At 43.1% G+C, this 22,817-nt stretch overlaps 1 protein-coding gene across 2 annotated transcripts in view; it reads right to left on the bottom strand.

Annotated features, from left to right (window-relative positions):
- The window catches only part of Ubr3 (Ubr3 ubiquitin ligase), a 170,354-nt gene that overhangs the window by 127,235 nt on the left and 20,302 nt on the right, over positions 1-22,817 (bottom strand). For both annotated transcript variants that reach the window (XM_070532285.1, XM_070532286.1), the window contains exons 5-7: positions 20,415-20,522; positions 9,496-9,629; positions 8-416 (exon numbers count right to left, since the gene is read on the bottom strand). In XM_070532285.1, coding sequence (XP_070388386.1) covers positions 8-416; positions 9,496-9,629; positions 20,415-20,522 — 651 coding nt within the window. The remainder of the gene's footprint in view (positions 1-7; positions 417-9,495; positions 9,630-20,414; positions 20,523-22,817) is intronic.

Genomic DNA, 22,817 nt, shown 5'->3' with positions numbered 1-22,817 from the left:
AACCTGCCTTGAAACATGGAGAGCAGAGAGAACCACATGTCCAGGAGGCGGGTGTCAGCCAGGAACTCCATGGCGACCGGCCGGTGGGTGAGGATGTTGTTGAGGTCGCTCACCAGCGGCCAGTAGCAGTGGTCCTTGGCAATGCGGTGTCCACAGTTGACGACGTAGTGGAAGTTGCGCTCGCCCTCCTGCAGGGTGCTGGGCTGCAGGATGAGGGACATCATGGCGCGCAAGCTGATCACCATGATGTGCAGCAGGTGCGCCCGGCGCGTCATGCGCAGCGACAGCGCCTCGTTGGAGAACAGCTGCACGCTCACATGCACCACCCGGTTGGACAGGGTCTCCGAGTCGGTTGACTGTGTCAGCATGTGGCTGATGCGGCTGTAGTGCTGGACGAAGGTCTGCGTGAATGCCTCCTGCAGGGTGGTTGTAGAGGAGAAGGAAAAGAGATTTACTCAGGTGAGAAGCGAGGCTGGCTAGTAAAAGGCACGGTCTTTGACCGTGACTAATATACCCTTGAAGCACTGTATGCACAAGTGTACATCGAAAGCACAAGCAATAATGTAAAAACTTCAATGGCAATTTAATGGTAAGCTCGAGAGAAATGTGTTAGCATCAATGATAGAATGTGTAAGCACGACTGAACACGGATATAGAAAAAAACAGACACGCACAGACAGCGCTACTTTCAACTATAGATCTTTATTTTCGCACAAACCGATAAACGTATAGTACCGAACGAGCAGAAACAAAACAGAGAAAAAAGAACATTCAGTGGTACACATCGCAGAACTGCACACGTGTGTGAGACATGAGTAACATACACTGCAATGGTTACAGCGATAAGCCAAAGAATTCGATCTCTTATTCTGATGGCGACACTGAAGGCTTGCTTATGCACCTTCCATCTAATTTTACGACTTCATAGGCCTCCACGATTTTTCTTGTAATCCTGCTATGAGCCTTATACAAATTTGAAGTATTTTCAAGTATGAGTTTGCAGCCACAATCTCCACAACGAATTTCCAAATGGCCCGACATTAATTTAGTGACCTTATAATAATGCTCCTTTAGTCTCTGATCGATGCATCTGCCAGCCATAAAAGGTCTGCTGGTGTTATCAGCCTAAAGGCAATAAGCCAGTCCCACCATTTCCTTCTGCTCATTCAAACCTCGTTAAATGTACAATACAGTAAAGCCTCATTAAACCGTACCCACCTAAACAGTAGTTTCATTTTAAAAGTAGTAAAGTCAAATCCCCAACTCAGCAGCCATTGAACATAATGTGTTTTGTACCTGCATAAACCATACCAGCTTATTGTGTACGTATTGGTTAACAGGTAGTGTTTCCACTTTTAGTCGCGCAAACATGGCAATGCTTCGTCTCCATCGGGCGGCCCAGCAGAAGAACAAGCAGTGTGTCTACCAAGTTGACATTTCCAAATTCCACGAGTTTTCCAGGCTTTCCCTGAATGCCTTTGCAAAATTCCCTGAGTGACGCAGAACTATGTTTTATGTCAAGACAGGTTGAAACTATGTAGCCCAATGCTGTCACTCTCTAGTAAGCATATGAAAAACAAATAAAAAAACGACTTAATCCAGTTTGAATGCTAAGGAGTAGTGCTTATGTTATTCAAAAACAGAATAGGAGGGAGGGGTTATTAAAATGCACAGCAAATAAAATGTCTTCGAAAAAATAGCAAATCGAGTCGGACATTCTCAAATACAAATAAAAAGGAGATGCATGCAGACGCAAATATTTTCGAATCTGAGCTATTTCTATCAACTCATACGAAGCTCAGTGGTATGAGGCCCGAACTTTGTCACATTTGAGATTCTCTCTCAACAGCTCGTAAGTCAACCTCAACTGTCTGACATTTGCTCAGCCCGTGCACTACAACTCAGCGTTGTGTTTCACTGCTTTAAAGAGTTTATTTTGGTTTGGATAAGGGAAGACACCTGACTCGACATCAGCCAACACTGATTTTTGAGCTCAAGCTCCTTCAAAACAGCGGCAGCACGCTTCCTTTCCCATTCATTCTTTAATGCGTAGGTCCTTTTTGTTCTTGCCCTCCTTCCACCACTCGTTCGCCCCACGGACCATTTGAAGCATCTTCTTGGTCAGTTGCACAGTCCACGCCTGATTTTTCGAACTCCCTAGGGGCCGCAAAAACGTCCGAAAAATCGGCCAGTTGGAAAAAATTAATGCACGTCATTTACTGCACTCAAGGGCTCAAACCGCTCCAGACACATTCAAAAACACTCTGCAGGCCTGTTGGTACACGTATTAGGCATATCAGTGCTCGTACAGTGACAGGAGGCACCGGGTGCACGCATGTATAATTAAGGAATACATACTGTGTCTCATGGCATTGGCCCCTTCCCACGCTCGTTATGCTTCAATGCAATACTTTTGCGTATGCTTCACCACAATGACATTTACGTAGAGAGGTGAAGCTGACTTTCGGGAACCAGCATTATGCAACGCACCGTGCTTTCCAAGCTTCTAAGCCAATCATGAGGTCCACACAGGCAGAGTCGGTGCCATTGCTGACAGCAGCGAATTCTTTCAATTGAAAACACGGCACCCAATGGCAAGAAGCTTAACAATGAACGTCAAAGCAGCTAGGTCTAGCGTCACCACAGTGGTGGCTACGGCTACCAGCAGATCTGCATGCGAGCGCCGGTTCGAGGCGGCGAGGTAATCAAAACTGAAAGCACATGCACATGCACATGCACATGCATGGTGGTGGCTTTGATTATTTCCACTTCGGACCTGCGGTCACGGCAAGAAGTGCCGGAAAATCGGACGCCGAAGGGTTCTTGCGTCCGAAATTTCAGACCTTCTGATACATTGACTCTATGGGGTGCGTGGTGGTGCCGTGAATCTGTCCAAATTATCGGTCATCTGGAAAGTCGATCATTGACTGTACATTGGCAACTCTTCCAGCTCACGACAGGGCGTCAAAGACGATTCATTACGATTCCTGTCTGTTACTCGAGCCAGCATTACCGCGACTTTCGACCCTTTCAATAAAATTACAGCTAATTTTCCCTTATAGAGGCACAAATTCCCAGAGTTTCTCCCCGAGTTTTTCCTGACTATTCAAAATCCCTGAGAATTCATGGTTTTCCCGGTTTGTAGACACCCTGAACAAGCCTCAGAGATCTGAACAACGGCCTCCAAGCGCCCTGTGCGTTTGCGCGTGAAGCCACATCAACATCAACATCATTTCAGCGCCGTCCCAGAGAGCATTGTGACATCGTGTAAGCGAGGACTCGCATCATGCCGAAGCTCGGATAAAAAAGACACTGGGTGCTCAGCATAGAAGAAAAATTAGACATCGTTCGAGCTGTCGAACGTGACCCGAAGAAGTCGGTGCTGGCATGCGACATGGGTCTACTGTTGACTACGGTGTGTGGCATTTGGAATGTGAAGTTGCTCGGCAGCGCTGCTGCGACCACAAAGAGATGTCGGCTGTGAGGTTCAACTTTTTGCCATCGTTGCCTCTGTTTTGCTGAAGTGTCACCTAGCGATAGTGATAACGATGACATGAAAAGCGACAACATGGGCAATTCAGGCCCGACAGTGGCAAAAGCTGTGCATTACGTCAGCCTCATGAATGCAATCCTCGCAGCGAGAACAGCACCGCGCTATAAAAAGTTGCCCCGTGACTTCTACAACGCTACCGCGCCCGTGCACGGAGAATATGCAACACTAACGAGGAATCTGCAATGTGAGAGTTTGCTGAGAAGAGGGGGCTGCTTCAAAAGCTGGCTCGCAGCTTCAGTAAGTTTGAGGCCACTGTCGTCGCTGCTAGGCCGCCACGGCATCAAACAAAAATAACACTTTTGTCACGCAAAGTAAATAAATACTGCATGTTTTTTCCCATTTCATCACACTCTCTCTTCCGTTTTTGCCAGGTAAGTGGGCGATCTCATGCTATTTCGGTTAAGCAGTACTACCATTTAGTACATAGTTTTTCCGAGCTCCGGCCAACCACGGTTTAACGAGGTTTCACTGTAGTAACATCTAGTTTCAATAACTCTCTCATGAAGTCATATGACCACAAAGTGGAAACCAGTTTCAGGAATAAGGCCAATCGCCTGGAATATTCTGGTTGCCCGTCGTGTCTGCTCACCTCTGTAAAAACTCATTAAGGGGAAGCAGTAGCAATGCTTGAGCAAAGAAAGTTTCTGTAGTGCCATACATTCATTGTATTATGCTTAATCTGAGAAGAATAGCGGGAAAGTTGGGGCTGCATCTGGTTTTTCCTGCCCCTGAACGTCTGCAGAAGCTATGCAAAGAGGTCAACTCAACATCGCAAAGATTTCGTAACCTGTATTTGCAAAATTGTCTATGCCGTTCCCCTTTCTTGTAAAAGAACCTATATTGGTCAAACTGGCAGATGCATCAATCAGAAACCAAAGAGCATCTATATAACGTCACTAAATTAATTTCAGGCCATTTAGGCATTCACTGCCGAGAGTGTGGCTGAAAACCTATATTTGAAAATACTTCAAATTTGTAGAAGGCTCACAGCAGGATGACAAGAGGAATTGTGGAGGCGTATAATATTGCAAAATTAGACTGAAGGTGTGTAAGCAAGCCTTCAGTGTTGCTATCAGAAAAAGATATTGAATTCCTTGGTTTATTGCTGTAACTATTACAGTGTACGTTTTGATCACGCCTTACACACGTGTATAGTTCTGCAATATGTTCCACTGAATTTTTTTTCCTCTGTTTGGTTGCCGCTAGGTCAGTACTATATATTTATCGGTTCGCACGAAAATAAAAATCTATAATTGAAAGTAGCACTGTCTCTGTGTGTCTGTTTCTTTCCACATCCTCATTCAGTCGCACTTGCACATTCTGTCATGGATTCCAACCAACAAGCCCGCCAACGTGTTTTACAGTGCAGTCCACTAATAACGGTATCAGGAATGAAAAATCTGATCTTTATAACTGATCATCACTATATCTGGACTGCCGTCAAAAAAGAAAAACAAAGCTGCCAGACATACTTTCATAACTCCGAAACCAAATTTGCCACTGCCTGTCGCAACAACGATCGCCCCATCGGAGATTTTTCGCAGACCGAGGCAGTACTATCTGCACTCGGAAACTCCTCCATCGAAGCACCACCCATTTTATTGCCAGTAGCAACATGCTCCCAGAATTCAGTAATGTCAGCGGCTGCCATCGTGTTGGTTTCATACATGAGAATTTCAGCCGGGCGCAAAAAGCGCGCCGTTACCATTCATCAGCAGGGTCACTGGTTCTAGCTTTCATGATCGTGACGCTCGCGGTTTTTAGAATCGTCGATATTGTGACACTCTTGCATGCGTAGTGAGTTCACGCCTCACCAGTATATGGGGCATCCAAGACAGGTGAAGGAGGAAGATGATGCAGGCAGGCTGGCTGAATCTCAATAGGCACTCAGCTGATCAAAGCCATTGCATCTAACTGTATCTGACTTGTCAATAAACCCCTTTCGTGGGCGTAACAATATCATTGACTGTGCAAGCTGGTACTTTGAGTCTTGTAAAATTTGCAGCTTCGTCTTAAGCAACACAGCTTTGCGCTTTGTCGGGGCACCTACCACTGCTTCTATGGCGCATTTCCACACTCCATGAGGAAGAGAGGGAGATTGAAGAAAGGGAGCGCAGGGATGGTTTGCTTCTCGCTTTTTTTTTTCCTGGACGATCACCAGTGATGGACGCGAAGCAGCTGGCGCCATCTTGTGACACACTGCGCCAACTCGTAAGGCTTTCCATGAGCATGAGCATTGTGTGCATATTCATCATTAGCAGCAGCAGCTGGCTATTTTATGCACACTGCAGGACGCTGGCCTCTTCCTGCGATCTCCAATTAACGCTGTGCTGCACCAACCGATTCCAACTAGCACCCGTGAATTTCTTAATTTCATCACCCCGCCTAGCCTTTTGCCGTCCTCGACTGCGCTTCCCTTCTCTTGGCACACATTCTGTAACCCTCATGGTCCACCAGTCATCTAACCTCTACGGTTATATGACCTGCCCAGCTCCATTTTTTTCTCTTAATGTCAGTTGGAATGTCGGCTATCCCTGTTTGTTCTCTGATCCAAACAACTCTCTTTCTGTCTCCTAACGTTACGTCTAACATTCTTCATTCCATTACTCTTTGCGCAGACCTTAACTTGATCTCGAGCTTCTTTATCAGTCTCCATGTTTCTGCCCCATATGTTAGCACTCGTAGAATTCATTGATTATACACCTCTCTTTTCATTGATAATGGCAAGCTTCCAGTCAGGATCTGATGATGTCTGCCATATGCTCTCCAACCCATTTTTATTCTTCTGTAAATTTCCTTCACATAATCAGGGTCCCCTGCGAGTAATTGACCACGATAAACATAGTCCTTCACCGAGTCTAGAGGCTGACTGGTGATCCTGAACTCCTGTTCCCTTGCCAGGCTACTGACCATTATCTTTGTCTTCCACATATTAATCTTCAACCCCACTCTTACACTCTCTCTGTTAAGGTCCTCATCATTTATTGTAATTCGTCCCTAGTGTTGCTGAACAGGACAGTGTCACCTGCAAACCAAAGGTTGTTGAGATATTCGCTGTTGATCCTCACTCCTAAGCTTTCCCAGTTTAATAGCTTGAATACAAGCATGCAGGAATAGCATTGGAGAGATTGTGTCTCCTTGCTTGACCCCTTTCTTTATAGGTATCTTTCTGCTTGTGGAGAATGAAGGTAGCTGTGCAATCTCTGTAGATATTTTCTAAGATATTTAAAGGGGCACTAAAGTGAAACAATAAATCAGTTGAGACTAACAAAGCATTGTTTGAGAACCCTGCAGGCAGTCATTTCAAAATAATAGCTTGATTATTATGAAAAAGTGAAGGTGAAAGTATGAGTACTATTTGAATTTCGCTCCGAAACCCCGACACCGGTACGTCGTGTGACATGAAGGATTCCAAAGTATGTTTTTGCATTTGGGCCGTGTTGGCTAGCCGAGTAAAGGTTCCCGAAACTTGTGTAGTCAATCTGTACTGCTACATAATTAAGTAGGCCCTAGAGGATGCCAGCAAAATCCATGACATCACAGGGACCAGGTGAGGAAACTTCAAGGAGGCGTCGCCACCCATTTTTTGTTCTTGTGCTTTTTCTGGATTACCAACATCTTATCGTGGTAAGAGTGGTGTTTTTGGTGTCATAGAAAGGTAATTTACTGATGCAGAAGGAATCATTTTTCTCTTTAGTGTCCTTTTAAGTAAGCCTCCTGTATCTAATGCCTCTACGACTGCTGGTATCTTTACTCAATCCTTTTCTGAAGGTGTGTCTGAAGGTGTCTTTACTGAAGCCTTTTCGTAATCTATGAAAGCTATATAGAGAGGCTGATTGTACTCTGCAGATTTCTCGATTACCTGATTGACAATATGGATGTGATCCATTGTAGAGTATCCCTTCCTGAAGCCAGCCTGTTTTCTTGTTTGACTGAATTCAAGTGTTGTCCTTTTTCTATTGGAAATTATCTTGGTGAATATTTTATACAATACTTGCAGTAATGTAATGGGCTTATAATTGTTGAATTCTTTAACCTCTCCCTTTTTGTTGATTAATATATTGTTGGCATTCTTGCAGTTCTCTGGGACCTTTGAAGTCGTGAGACAGTTCGTATAAAGGGCCACCAGCTTCTCAGGCATGATGTCTCCTCCATCTTTGATCAAATCGACTTATTCTATCTTCTCCTACCACTTTTCCCCGTTTCATGTCTTGCAGGGCCCTTCTAATTTCATTGCTAGTTACAGAAGGAGTCTCTGTAGCCTGCTCATTACTACTTCAGATGGAGATACGTATCATGGCTGCTCTAGGTGCTTACAGGTCAATATAGAATTCTTCCGCTGCTTTTACTCTTTGAAACTGCTGATGATATTACCCTGCATATCTTTCAGTGCATACATCTTGTCTTGCCCTATGCCAAGTTTTCTTCTCACTGATTTCATGCTGCGTGCATATTTTACTGCTTCCTCAATGTTTCTTACATTATAATTTTAAATATCCCTTATTTTCTCCTTGTTGATCAGTCTTGACAGTTCCACAAATTCTATGTGATCTTTTGAGTTCGACACTTCCATGCTTTGTTGTTTCTTTATTAGGTATTTCAATACTTGGGAGAGCTTACTGACTGGTTGCTATGGCACCTTACCTCCTACAATTGCTGCTTCTGAAGCCATTCTAGTTACAGTTTCATTCATTACCTCTATGTCATCTTCAGCTCTCTGTCCTAAGGCATATTACATCGTGGTGACCGTCACGCTAAGTTTACATAATCCTTTCTTTAGATGCTGACAAACGCTAACAGCTTTGCTTCAGGTCTCGAGGCGTGACACTTGCAAAGCTGCTGGCATGCTCCTCATCTCCAGCTTTCTGAGGCATTATTAGCGCATTGCTAAACCATGCAATCATTTTCGATGCTTTTGCTTTTGGGTAAAACTGACAATTTTTTTCAAGATTTTTTTTTTCATCATACATGTTCTTCAATTGGTTGGATAAGTGCTTTTAAACTATGCTAGACAAGAAATAGTTGATATTTCCATATCTGATGTCTCTGTAGAGAGCTCTTGCACGGACTCCACATTGTGTAAACATTACAAAATATAACTGAATATGTAATTGGAGCTTCTCAATCCACTCTGCAGCTGTATGCAATTCACTATTATGAAGATACAAAAAAGTAGGTGAAACATTTTTTTAATGGACAGAACTAAATGGTGCCTAAAGGGGTTATAGAAACACCACAGGAACTAAAGATGAGATGGGAATACACAAACAGCACAGCGACAGGCTGTTGACTACCCATTGACAAAGCAGTAGTGGTTAGAGCATTTTAGTGTATATTACGACAAGAAACAGAAAAACATGTGAATAAGGCTGAGTGTTTTTGGCTTTTATTTGCTCAACCTTTTTTGCTCAAGTTTTCTTAGACAACACAATTTTTAGCCTTTTTTCTTTTACTGGCTATTAGTTGTCATGACAGATTGGCAGTGTTTTTCAGACTACCTTGACAATGTGAAGGGTCAATTTTGATTTTTTGATAACTATCTGCATAACAATCCAACCTATTTTGTTGGCGAACACATGTAACGACTACCGACTGCACATCTGTAGTACGCAACCACATCGTTTATGAACAATCACAGGAATGCGAGAGAAGAGTGCATAAATGCGCAAAACGAAGGAAGGTTTCGAAACGGGATGAAACGCACACTCAACAGGGTGCAACCTAACAACAGTTGTTGGTTTGCGCTCTGTGTAGGGTGTATGTGCTGCGCCATTTTGCAGTCGTTCTTCGTTTTGTACAAAACGGTGCCCAACCAACTGGCCCCAATTGCAGCCTGACTCACAGCAACTGCAGTGTGCCAAACACCCTATCACAGACAAGCGCTACTCTTTCTCTATTACTCTCACCGAAACAAAGGAGACGGAAAGGGATGGGCAACACACCTTATAGTTTATGTCAGGTAGCATGTTGAGCAGGAAGCAGACTAGCTTCTGAGGGAACTCAAACTTGACCATCCAGAAGACCAACTCCTCCAGGAAGCTGTTGTGCATCAGGACGGGCTGTAGTGAGGCGATCTCTGCACATACGGACAGCAGAGGGAAAGATGCATACAGACCTAAGCAAGACAAAAAGAAAGCAAAAAAATATCTATTTCCCATAAATACTCCAGCATGCTACGACATGCCAGATTCTCGAAAGACAAAAAGAAAGCAAAAAAATATCTATTTCCCATAAATACTCCAGCATGCTACGACATGCCAGATTCTCGAAGATTCTCGACATCCCATCAGTCGCATCACCTGCCTATGAAGATCAAAGCACAAACATCAACACATCCCCCTTTGCTACAAGTAATCAAAAATTGTAGCAGATTTTCGCTTGAAACATTTTATACTATTTATGTTGGCAAACAGGTACTTTAAACGAAGTTTTCACAAGCACAGATGCAGTGCTGAATGTTAGTTCAACAATGTGAATCTGTAAAGCAGTAACACAAGACAATGAGCTCCGAAATTGCTGGTGTGCTACTTGGCTTGAAAAACAAATTGATGCAAAGTGAATCTTAAACACGATGACTTAAAGAGATGACATGAATTAAAAGGATGCCATGGTCCAACCTTCAAACCAATTTTGGAAGGGCCTCAGATGACATCTGTCTTCTAGTACTGTAAATCTGAAGCATTAAGTTTGTTGTGCACCATTTTCTTATACCATCTTCAAATTATGAGGTCTGTTTTAAAAGATCATGCAGCAAGTCTTAAAAAATTAATATCATGACCATTCAAATACATCGATGTCATCACCTTCAAAATACTCCCCATTAGACACAATACAGTGGTTCCACTTCTTTCATTGCTGGAAGCACCCTTGGAAGTCCTCTTCCGTTAAGTGCTTCAGCAACTATGTCGTTTCCTTTTGAAGTGCCATCACATCACTGACATGCCACCCCCAGAGTGCCAGTTTGCACTTAGGGATAAAAAATAAATGTCACAGGGGGCTAAATCCAGGGCGTAGGGAAGGTGTTAAAGCCAGGGGATGGAACTGTGTTACAAGAACTCAGGCACTATCAGCAGAGAGTGTGCAGGGCGCATTATCATGACGCCAAATTTAGCACCCCTTTATCAACAAACTTGATCACACATGGCACACACAATCTTTAAGATGCTTCAGGGCCTCCATGTGGAGAGCTGCACTGACAGTGTTACCTTCAGGTACAAATTCGTGGTGCACAATTCCTGGCAGTCAAAAAAAACATAATGAATGTGACTGATTGTTGCTTTGTTCTTCCATGCTCCTTTCAGCCTTGACTCATCTCTTTTTTCCGCTCGTTGCTCTGCGACTTCAGCTCGATGTCATATTTGTAAATTCAAGTTTCATCAGCAGTGACAACCCTTTGCAAGAATTCATTACTGTTATCTGAAGTTTTCCAATAAATGCAACATTTTTTATGTCGAAACTTTTGCTCAGGCATCAGCAGTATTGGCCCCATCTTAGCACAAGCCTTCTTAATATTCAAATTTTCAGTCAAAAGTCAGCAAACAGACGACTCCCCAAATCAACAATGTTGGTCATAGTGAAGAAGACAATGAGGAGCTTTGAGGATACACTATCCAACATCTTGGCTGTTTTGCTCTTCTTTGTAAAAAGCCTGTAACTACACTTTCATTTATATTGCTATCCGTAACAAAGTAAGGTCTTGCAAAGAGTTAAACAAGTTTAAACAAGGTGCAGTTCCGAGACAGACATTTTAAACACTAAGCATTTGACAAGAAACATTACCTTCAGAAATGGCCCACTACAACAGCCTTCAAATGTCAAACTGAATTTCTTACTTTTTTATGTAACTGCCCTTTCTCCAGGCATGTTATACCAAGTAACAGTGTCTAGATGTCCACAGAGCAGAATAAGCCAAATGTAAGAAAGTGCCGTTCATCACTGAACATTGAGCCACCCTGAAGTCCATTATACTTGCGGTAAGGTCAAAGAGCACACACATCTACGAATTCTTGCCATTATACTTGCAACACCTTTTTCTTTTTTTTATCATGCTCCTACATTACCAGGGTTTTTTTTTTTTCTTTCCTTATGTCCAACAAGACACATAGTAATCAATTGCTAGGTGCTTTAATATGCTAGTTGATGTACCACGTCCTGAGCTACTGTTAACGAGCATGCAGCAGAAGTGCAGTTATTCACATCAACCAGCTTTTCTTTTGTTCTGCATCTATTGGAAGCTAACTAAATGCACACAAAGTATCCAGCTATGGGTGCATTTATCCATGCTTGCCCAACTATACAGCTGGGCAAGCATGCTACCAGTGGGGGGCCGCAAGTTATCTTGGGGAAGGTCACGTAAGTGCAGAACATGCCAGTGACTGAGACCAGACTTATTTCTCAGAGCGGAATGGGAACATCCAATGCAGAGAAACCATAAAGTAAGCCAAGATGCTCACCATAAAATAAAGTTTCAATATTAGTTTTATGTCCCTTTTTATTTCATGTAATGAAGTAAATGAGAGGTATGTCTATACTATACCTGGTATGTCTATACTTCATTTACTTTTAATGACCTATGGGCTTGATTTTCTGTTACATAGGGGGGGGTTGGGGGGGTAAAGTGAATACATACAGGTAATTTGAGACATCAGAAATGGAAGACAGAAAGAGAAGAAAAAAACAAGGTTTCGAAATGCAGTAAAACAAAATCAACAATACACTAGGAATATTTTGTTACAATAGGCCGGGGAGGGGGGACTGGAGTGGGGAGAAAGATTGAGAACTGCTGCACTAAAAGTGCATATAAAGCAAACTCAGAAGACAAGCAAAGCACTAACTAAGAACTACCAGGAGAACTATGGGAACACAAGCCAAGCAAAACAAGAGTTACAGAACTACCTACCTGGTAAGTGGTTCCCAACTATAGAAAAAATTAAAACACAGCTATTAATCACTGTCCTATTTAGGATAGCTAGCTAGCTTGTGGCCATGTGTAGGTAAACAGAATAATGTTAAATGGGTCTAAAACACCTGGACATAGCAAAGTGGCTTTGCCACTGAAAAGCAGCTGGTGAGGGGCAGGGGGCTGCTGCCATGCAAAACTACAGTGTAGATGCACAACAAAGCCACGCCACAGCCGGTCACCAGCTCACCTTTTGTGAACATCTTGTACTCAGACACTGGAACAAGAGTAGGAGAAAGAGAGATCACAACAGTTGTGCCACCCAAACAAAAGAAAAATTTACTTTCTTGTTCCTTTTACTACCCTGCTGCCCAATGCCTTTGCAGCAGAGTCAATGCCGTGATATACATACTAATCTGATTATCTAATTAGAAAAGTGAAAATGTGCCCTTATAGTATTCATCTGCATCTGCCTCCATAGAGGCAGGAGGCATCTGAGACAGCAGAAAGTTGCATGAAAAGCACGGGACATCTTTTGGGCATCCTGTAGAAGTCAGTGGTCTTTGACAGTCTGATCAATACGGGCACTTTGTACACACTTGTGCAAATATCTGTGAGGGCCTCGACACCAAGACAAGGCCTCTCATGTAGCCAGCCACCCTGTCTCGGTTATGCCAGCTGCCAGATGCCACTGTTAGGCTGAAGGTAGTCCAGAAACAGACGTATGCTCTGGCTCCAGTCAATGCGGGCAAAAAGCTACATCCAGCTGCAAACTCGCCAGTGCTTCAGCATGCTTAATTGTACTGGCTTCACCAGAAGAGCTCAGTAAAATTGAGTAAGTAAGGTCCAAGTAGCAAACTGCCATGCAGCTCAGGGCCAGAATTCAGACTCAACATAATTGCCAGAATAAGAATGAAAGTAAGTGGATAGTGGACAGCCTCTCTCTTGTGATGTGGGCAAAAAGTGGCTGTTATCAATCTGGCCACCACCAAAAAAAAAAGCAGGTCAGCAAAATCCATTGTCACATGGACCACGTCAAATCCACATGATTATCAGGACTACCTATCCGGATGTACTGCACAACAATTGTTAATAGTGAGAGACTCTCCCAAGATTTAGGTGCAAGTGTTCTTTCTCTCTCTTGATGGTAATTGGGCATACCCTGTGATGATAACAGAGTGGTCAGCAAAGAAAAAGAAAACCCATGCAGCAATACAGTCTTGGCATCAAGTGCAGTGGTTCTTCCAATAATTTATACTTTAGCCCTTCCCAGCCCCATTTTCAATTACCCAGACTACAATTTATAACCAGAACATGAATGTACTGCCCGCTACTGCTATGGCTCTTTGCCATGCTTTTGTTGGTTGCAATGTTATAAATATGTTGCACGTCCTGCAATACACAACTTTTTATGATCAACTACGTCAGCACCACTAATTCTCACATTATGTCTGTGAAAAGATAAACCACTTTTAATGATGCAATCACTATGACAGATAATATAGGATAATGCATTCTTCCATTGAGAAAACGGCCTTCAAGAAAAATCTGACATTGCAGTAAAACTTGATAAAAAATGACAAAAATAATTATTAATTTTACTGAAAACTGCAATCTAGCGAAGTAATCTTGTTCTACAGCTCAAATTTAAAGTCAGCAGATATCACATCCGTGCACTAGAGCCTTATTTGAGAAGCAAAAGAAAAAAGTACTTCATGGAATCATTTTTATTTCATAGAATTGTTTCATTGCCGACAAGCGCCAAAAATACTGATTGTCAATCGAAGAACAGAATGCATTGCTTTGCCAACTGTCAGGATGGTAAGGAAACAACACTAGGTCCGCTCCATTTACGCTTGCAGATATAGTCCATGCCTGTAACAACGGATCCACATACAACATACTTTTTGATCTAACAGTTGATTCAACTCACTTGGTTTGGTCTGCCTATATTTCCAATGCAACATTTCTGCTTTTAGTGGTGCCACTGACACCCTGAGATTTGGAGAAATGTTTGGAGCAGTAAAATATTAATATTGGAGTAGTTTGGAGCCCACAAATACAGTCTTTGGAGACTTTGGAGCAAATGCAGTCAACGTCTAATTTTTCAGACTCCCTAGTGGCCGCGAAAACGTCTGAAAAATGGGGCAGTCCGACAAAAATGAATGCACGCCTTTCACTACCCTCAAATCGCCACAGGCATGTCCGAAATAGCTATGAAGGCCTGCCAGTACACTTATGCATATTGGTGCTCGTACTGTGATAAGAAATGGCAGGTGCACGCCTGTATGCTTAAGGAATACATATTGTGTCCTGTGACAATGGCCCCTTCCTACTCTTGGTATGCTTCACCGCGTAGAACTTCTGTATTGAAGCGAAGCTGATTTTAGGGAACCGGCATTATGCAACGCGCCATGCTTTCCGAGCTTCGAAGACATGGACGAGGGTTACAAAGGTGGAGCCCGCATTATTACTAACTGCGGCAAATTGTTTCAATGAAGAACACGCACTGAACAGCACAAAGCTTGGTAGCGAATGTCGAAGTAGCTAGGCTGCGGTGGTGGCTACGACTACCAACGGATCTGCATGCGAGAGCGCCGTGAGATAATCAAAATGGCAGTGGTGGTGGCTTCGAATAATGCCATTTTGGATCTGCAGTCATGGCAAAAAGTACGGAAAATCAGACAGCGAAAGGTTTTTGTGTCCAAAATTTCAGATGTTCTTATACATTGACTCTATGGGCTTCCGTCGCAGTGCTGCGAAGGCATCCGAATTATTGGGCATGTCCGAAAAATCAGGTGTCCGGAAAATCGGTCATGTACTGTAAATCCCAACTTCTGGGCAAGTCCTAGGCTATTCCTAACCTTTAAAATTGACAAGCATTATTCAAGAAAGTATTTGCTTGCTGTAAAACAATGCTGCTCTGCCTATAAACACAAAAAATGGGGAAACCAGAGTTTGCGTATTCATGTAATTTCAATGAAGACAACAAGCCTGTTCAAGCAGTGGACTGCAATTAGTCTATTTCAAGTTGAGTGAAGATGCTCAGATGTTGCATTTTACATCTTTTTCATTGACACCTGCCAGCTTGGCCATGTTTTCAGCAAGGCTAGAGCTAGCATCAGTCAGAAACACCTGGCCATCCTCAATGCCGTGAATGCTCTTCTGAGCCAGGCCAGCCTCGATGATCACTTGGTAATGCTCAAGGACTGTTTTGCATGACACCAGGAATGTTTCAATGCATTGTCTGCTCTTCCTCGTAAAGCTGAAGACACTGTCCAAAAACTGGCTGATTTTCCATTGGCACCGAACGATTATTTGGTCACCAACAACTCAGACAAGCTTGATTATTCACAACACTTCGAGGCCTCATTACTGGCCATAAATTTAATGTGTATGTAGGACCGAAATTCGGACACCTTAAGGCAAGTCGTCCAATAATTCAGACTCTGCCTGAATGAATGCATGCTAACTTGACCACTGAGTTGAGCGGAAATAGTGATATTTTGGCTTTGATGTGTCACTGACGTCGCAACAACATGGTCGTAGGCCATGTTGCCGACACCTCCTGGAAACTGAAACTAGTGAAACTTAGTTAATACAGCACCATGCCCAAGCCGTACAACAAGCGAACCCTGGCAAGCCATTCACAGGTCCAGCAATGTTAATTACGTCTGTCCAGCATTTCTTCAGTCACGTGTTAAACAACATGGTCCCAGTGACTTCAAGTTAAGCTGTGCCGACACCACGCTCGATGTCTGTGCCGACAAGAACAATGACTGTTGCTAAAAAAATCCGCCGTCATTTGGCTATGATAATGCAGTCAACTTCTGGGCCACGATATTGAAGTGATGCAATCTGCTCGATTGTATATGCCGCCCTCATGGTCCACATTTCCCGGCTGGCTGATTCCACTGATAATGCAGGCAGAGCACCACTTTTAACACTGACGAAGCGCAAAAACGGGTGGCACCAGAAAAGGCATCGCTACAAAATCGAAGTCTTGTTACGCTGCCAGGGGTTGCAGATTCAATGCATGCATTGATGGTACTTTCGTCTATATGTGGCGACAGCATGGCAATGGTAGACACATGGGCTGATCAGAATGTAGGCAAGCGTACATACATGCAGCAACGCATTGACAAACTTCAGCATTATGTTATGACAATCCCTTCCAAGGACACTTTCACTTTTGCGACATTTCGTGTGACTAGCACTGGACACATCAATGGAGGATAGCGTTCCTCACACAGTGCCAAGAATGCTTTCGCTCACAGATGCCGATGCGGTCTGATGCTAGTGATGGGAAATCCCGCAAAAGACAATGCATCCCTGAAAGTGGTCATCCAAGAACATGGCCCACTTATTTGGGCACTCGTGGAATAAAGTTGCTTGTTTCCTAGCGAAATTGCATATTTCAGACTCAAGATCATTACAACTTGGAGGCGGTCCCTGTCGAGCCCAAACTATCGGTCAGCGACATATGGATAACAGGAAGTTCAATTTATTAAACTGCTTTAGTCATGTGCACTATACATGTCTGCAGACCACTGCAGCCACACATGTATTGTGCAGTCGCTAATTCTGGCACACTTCAGTGCATTTCATCACGATGGCACAGGAAATCCTTTTTTGGGGCAATTAAGTGCATTTGGCCCGAGAGTGGGAGCACTGCACATTTATCGGGCCTGGTTATAACATACTTTCGGGTGTTCGCACAGATTTTGTCTAGATGGTGTAAATACAATGTACTTTGCTGCAGCAATGTGTTCGTGCTCACTATTTCCGGCCACTCAGGAAATGTGCGAAATTGCACTTTAAGAAATAAACCCACCAGCTGCTTGCTTAACAGAACAGCATGCTGCACACCAGCCAACAGAGTTTTTGGTTGGGTTGACGACACCCACCGCTGTTGGCTCAGCGACGTGCAAGGGCAGAGAGTGCCATTAGGCCTAACGAACTTGGCTTTGAAGCTGTATCAAAAACGATATGAAAATCAACACGCAACTATTGCAAAATGCATCTTATATATACGCTTTATTTCTCAACAAAGCAGTTCGCATGAAAAAAGACCATAGATTCTATTTACAGGGTCCAGAGCGTGAAGCACATGATGAGGTCAAGTCGTCTAGCAAGCAATGCAGCGGTGGCCTGATGTAGGCTTGGAACTGAACTTGCCTCGTACCACAGCAGTGGTTCAAGCTTCATGTTTGACAGTGGTCATTGCTTGTTGCAAAAGATAAAAATAAGAGTTTGTTCTACCAATCACTGTTTTGTGTAAAAAACGGTACTCAATGTTTGTATCCCTGGAGGCGATGACACGGTAAAGCCAAGCGGTCGACACGGCAGGGAGCTGGGTGGTTGGCTCCCGCTAGTATGCCGGCCATTAATCTTGCCATTGTGCAAGTGTATATATGCTCTAGTGCGGAAAAACTGCCATTTGCTGGTGACCAGCGTCGCTTGGTGACCAACGACGCTGCGTCGAGTACCAGCGGCGACCGTGTTTGGGTTTGGACCCCGATACGCCAACGAGGACTGAGTAAGAAACTATTAGGGAGCTATTTTGGACCCTACAAGGTCATTCAACGTATTGTCGCACGGGACTATGACGTCGCGGAAGACGGCATTTCGCATTCACAGCGGCGCCACGCACGATCTGAAGTGGTCCCGGTGGTGCATCTAAAACCCTTTTACAGACGCTGACGAACTTCCTTATTTTGTTGGTTTCTTTGTTACTGGTATTTTTCTTTATTGCTTTCGTTTGTTTGCAGCATCAGGTCGATGCTTTTTAAGAGGGGGGTATTGACACGTGTACTTGTTTGTCTTTATCGGGTGATACGTTTCACTGCCTAACAAATGTTATCGCACAGCGCAGGACATGCCTGCATGTACAGGAAATTTCTAGAATGTTATTGATGCTTCCATCTGCTGTCTGTGACCGAACCTTGTGTAATCTGATTGCATGTGTGCACGATGCGAATAACGTAGAACTTTGTGAAAGACACGCGGGTCCCAGCGATTACTCTGGAACATTCGATGACTGATGTATAAAAGCTGACACGCTTGACCCGCTGATCAGATTTTCGCCGATCGCCGACTGTGTTCGCCGCTGTTGCCGTTCATTAAGTGTAGCCTGTTTTTGAGGGTACAAGTTCGCCCAATAATACGCTAGTTTCGTCTTTCCCAATTTGGCTGCTTTCTTCACAGTCACTACCCCGTGACAATAGCAAAATTCTCTATATAATGAAGTATTTAACTGTTTATTCCTTCTTGTACATAAAATACCATGAATTGAGAAACTCAATATAACTAAGTGTGTTTATACACGATTTCAATGTAACAAAATTTCACTGCAGCCACGACAGAATACCGAGACAAAAGTTGACACTGACAAAAGACAATGATGCCAGGCGGAAACTCCAACCACAGTCTCACAACTTCCGAGTGTACGTTCAGTTGTACGTAACAATGTTTACCTACAGATCCACTGACTAACCTGTCATTGAGAACAATGCTGCGAACTACCTTGTATGAGTCCTGATGCATAACATGAGCTTGTGCGGCAATGATCCAGTCTCTGCTTTTGAAAGCTTCTATAATTTTTACTTTGCAAGGCCATATTCCAAGTCACTGTGAGGACCAACACTTGAATCTTGTGCTTGCCAGACAAACTTCATTAACCATGCCTTAATTAACTTGGGCGTATTTAACACCAAAGATCACGGGTTAGACTCCCACCAAAAGTCGTGGGTTTGACTCTTGACCTTCATAATGTCAATTGGGCTCCAACCTGGAGACATGGCTGGTTAGCCCATATCTCAAAATTGGTTTGACTCCCACTAAAGATTGTGGGTCCAAGTGCCTTAATTAACTCTTTCTTAATTAACTATGCCTTAATTAACACCATAGGTCATGCTGACGCTTGTTCTTCACCTCGGCTTCATACTATATTATAAAGAAATTGATGGCTTAATTTGCCTTAATTAAATAAAAATGGTAACACGTCTCGCTTTCTAGCGTGCCCGTGGCTGCGGATAGCTTTCAGCATGGCTGAGCACGTATGCAGCCCGCATGCAAAGAGTGGGCAGGGCAAGATGGCATGGCATCATGTGCATTGTCTTGTTGCACATTTAGTGCTGGAGGTTGCGTAATATAGAGTTTTGGAGACACATTGAAACGAAAGGCAGACGAAGCGTTCGCTATAAGCTGCTTTTCATGATATTGTCGTCCTACTGCGGGCAACACTATGGAGTGGACACGACGACGTGCATGGCTTTGCTTCGTACCAACGATGTGAAGACATCATCGACATGGCATGAAACCATATATTTCATTGCCAACTCTCGAGTTCAACAAAATGATTTTTTTTTTCTCATTCAAGTTTGCTTTTTCTGACTGCCTAATAATTAAGAAAATTTTGCTGCCCCTTTTGTGTAAGAAAAATTTATTGGCGACTGTACTTATTTGCATAAAAAGTCGAACTTCAATGTAATGAAATTTTGATATAACAAAGCAAATTGCCAATTTTAATGACTATGTTATGTCAAGGTTTAGGTGCATATAATGTTGCTCTGTGCAGCAAAACAAATCAGCTCAAGTTATTAGAGCAAGTGTCACGCCAGTTTCGGTGCTTATTTGCTGCCATCATGCCGGTAACACAGGAGAGTTGTCACTCGCTCAGGGTTCAACTTGTAGGCGAAGAGTGGACGCAACTGCTATGTCACTCGCACCGCTTGTTGCTGTCGCACAAAAAATTGTTTAAATGGGGGTTTATACTTAGTCTGTAGCAGAGTCCATTTCCTCATGAAAGATCCAGGAATAAGGACTGGTTCCTCAAGTTTACCGGCATTGCTACCAATACCCCATTTCTCTTGTCAATGCACAAGGGTCAGTAAGTGTGTGTGTTCGCGGTTGACAACTTCTGCTGCCTTGATACGCAAAACTCCCATCGACGCAGCTCACCTTGGTATTCAGGTGGGCACTCCCAGTTCTGCAGCCGACGCTTGGCCTCCTCGTAGCACTCATAGTTGTGCCGTAGAAACTTTGCCTTCTCCTCGTCCTCCACATCGACTGCACAGGGAGCAACAGACACGCTTGCAAACAGTGCACAATAGAACAATGGTTTTAAGCCCTGCCATAACAGTAAATATTATCCACAGAGATTGCAACAACGCACAGGGGTCATGCAGGATGCGTTACTCAAAAATTCAAGGACATTTAAAGGACTTTCAGTCTGATGAAGGTGAAACTCGGTAATGCTGAAGCAGACCTTACGGAATTGTGTTCAACGCGACATTAATTTTCCTTTATTTTTTCACCCCCTACTCTAACACGGAGATTAATTGAGAACCTCACCTTACCTGTGCCAAGAACAGTAGCACATCGCATCAACTACCACGTGAGGGGCTTCTCAATCGCACATCTTATATTCCAGTGAATTTTATGACCCAAGGCACCTGTGCACCCATTTTCAAAGAATTAAAGGAGTGCATCTATTTTCAAGAAGTATTAAAGGGACTGACAACCTATTTTCATGTTACCCCCTTTTTTTTTTTTGTGCAATGGAAAGCTTACTGGTCAGAGTGTCTAATCATGAAGTGCTAATGCGGAAAACGTTGTGGAACATTTTTTATCAGAATCTTTCAATCTGGAGCGAGGATGTAGTCATTCACTAGAAGCATGCTGAAAACAATGATAGGTAACCGCGAGCGATTATATGCCGGCATTAGCAGGAGGCAGACGGCAAGTGTGGCCGTGCTGTGACAAAGTATAATTTTGTTTATGAAGTCGATGTTCCTACGATTCATGTTTTCCGAATTGTTAAATAATTTCTGCAATAATAGCAACGTGTTTTCATGGTTTCCCGTCTAACTGCTTTGGTATTTAGCCAGTCAAAAGGAAACCAGTCGGATCAAAAACTAAACACCTTTACACGATACGGAGTTACACATGTTGCCACAGCCACACGTGCGTTTTTGATTTCCGAAGCATAGAATAATGCGTGAATGTTTAATAGTATACCAACTGCAATTTTAAGCAATAATTATGATGTATTTAATAACAGCCAACTTACGTACAGTAATCTCACAGAATACATCCGAAATGCCAAGATTTCACTGCCAGGTCTCTCCACTTACTGGTTTTTTAGACTTTCTTAGCCAATCTAAAATTATAATTCCTACTTAAATCGCAAACAGCGTGCTGGATTCTTATCTCTATAAGTCATGGTCATTTCATTTCCATCAACATCTCGCAACACATAATGGCCAGTTCTCAGTCCTTTTAAGAACCCTCGAAAGTATTATTCCAAGACTAAGGGTATTTGAAGGCTTTCGTGAAGGTGTACACAGCCACATGCAAGATGTAACACATTAAGACAGAGCAGCAATGTGACTTCAAAGACAAAGGCCTTTGAGCAACAAGAGCATTTCAGCTAACAACACAACAGATATTTAGTCACAGAATTTCAGGAACAAGGCACATTATCTTCCAGCATACATAATTCCATTTCAATAAACTTGCCACTGACCGCACACTAGAGCTAACCAACATGGTGCTGCAGAGTGGCTGAACACATTGCACAATTATTGGGATCCATGATGCCGGAGCAGCAGCAGCACATTGTTTTGAACGACAAAACATTCTAGGCAATCCTGTGTTATGATGGCTTGCTTGATCCAAAGCAAACAACTTTAAAAGCTAAAGATTTGGTAGTACACAGCAAACATTGATAGCTCCACATTTGTTCTATTGCAGCACTCTTTTGACCATGTCCCTCTAGTTCAAATTATTTGTCAACTCTTGCTTTGTCAAGCTCTGCCCTAAAAGCTACATAAAATGACCCCTGAATCATTTCAGTCATGCAATAACTATTGCCTGAATTGCTAAAAAAAAAGAAAAAAGACTTTTAATGAGTGCTTGTTCATAATATGCAAGTGGGTGGGTCTGCTATGAAAACACAAGAATGTTGCACATTTAGAATCAGAAAACTACAGTTTAGTGCAACTCTTGACCTAAAAAAGTTTCTGGTCAAAAATAGAGCTTGATAAAACAGACAAGTGGACATTTCAATCCTAAAGCACTTCACTCTCTTCTGCTTCTGATGACACTTATGCCAGGATAATGTAACAATTTTAATTCAATGCTGTTTCTTTTCACACTTCTTCAGTGCTACAAGTGGTGCACTGTTCACGTTATCACTACGATCGGCCGGTTGAAAACGGTGTACAATAAGAAAGGAATCAAATCACGCGAAAGGAATTCTTACGTTATACTGGCCCTGCACTCACAAATTTTAAGGCTCAAACGTAACAAAGACGTGAAGATTCCACTCTGATAGCCCACAAGCACCAAGCGGTGTCAGCA

This window comes from Dermacentor albipictus, chromosome 1, assembly GCF_038994185.2.
Source record: "Dermacentor albipictus isolate Rhodes 1998 colony chromosome 1, USDA_Dalb.pri_finalv2, whole genome shotgun sequence".
Lineage (NCBI taxonomy): Eukaryota > Metazoa > Arthropoda > Arachnida > Ixodida > Ixodidae > Dermacentor > Dermacentor albipictus.
This window is presented reverse-complemented; position numbering and strand designations above follow the sequence as displayed.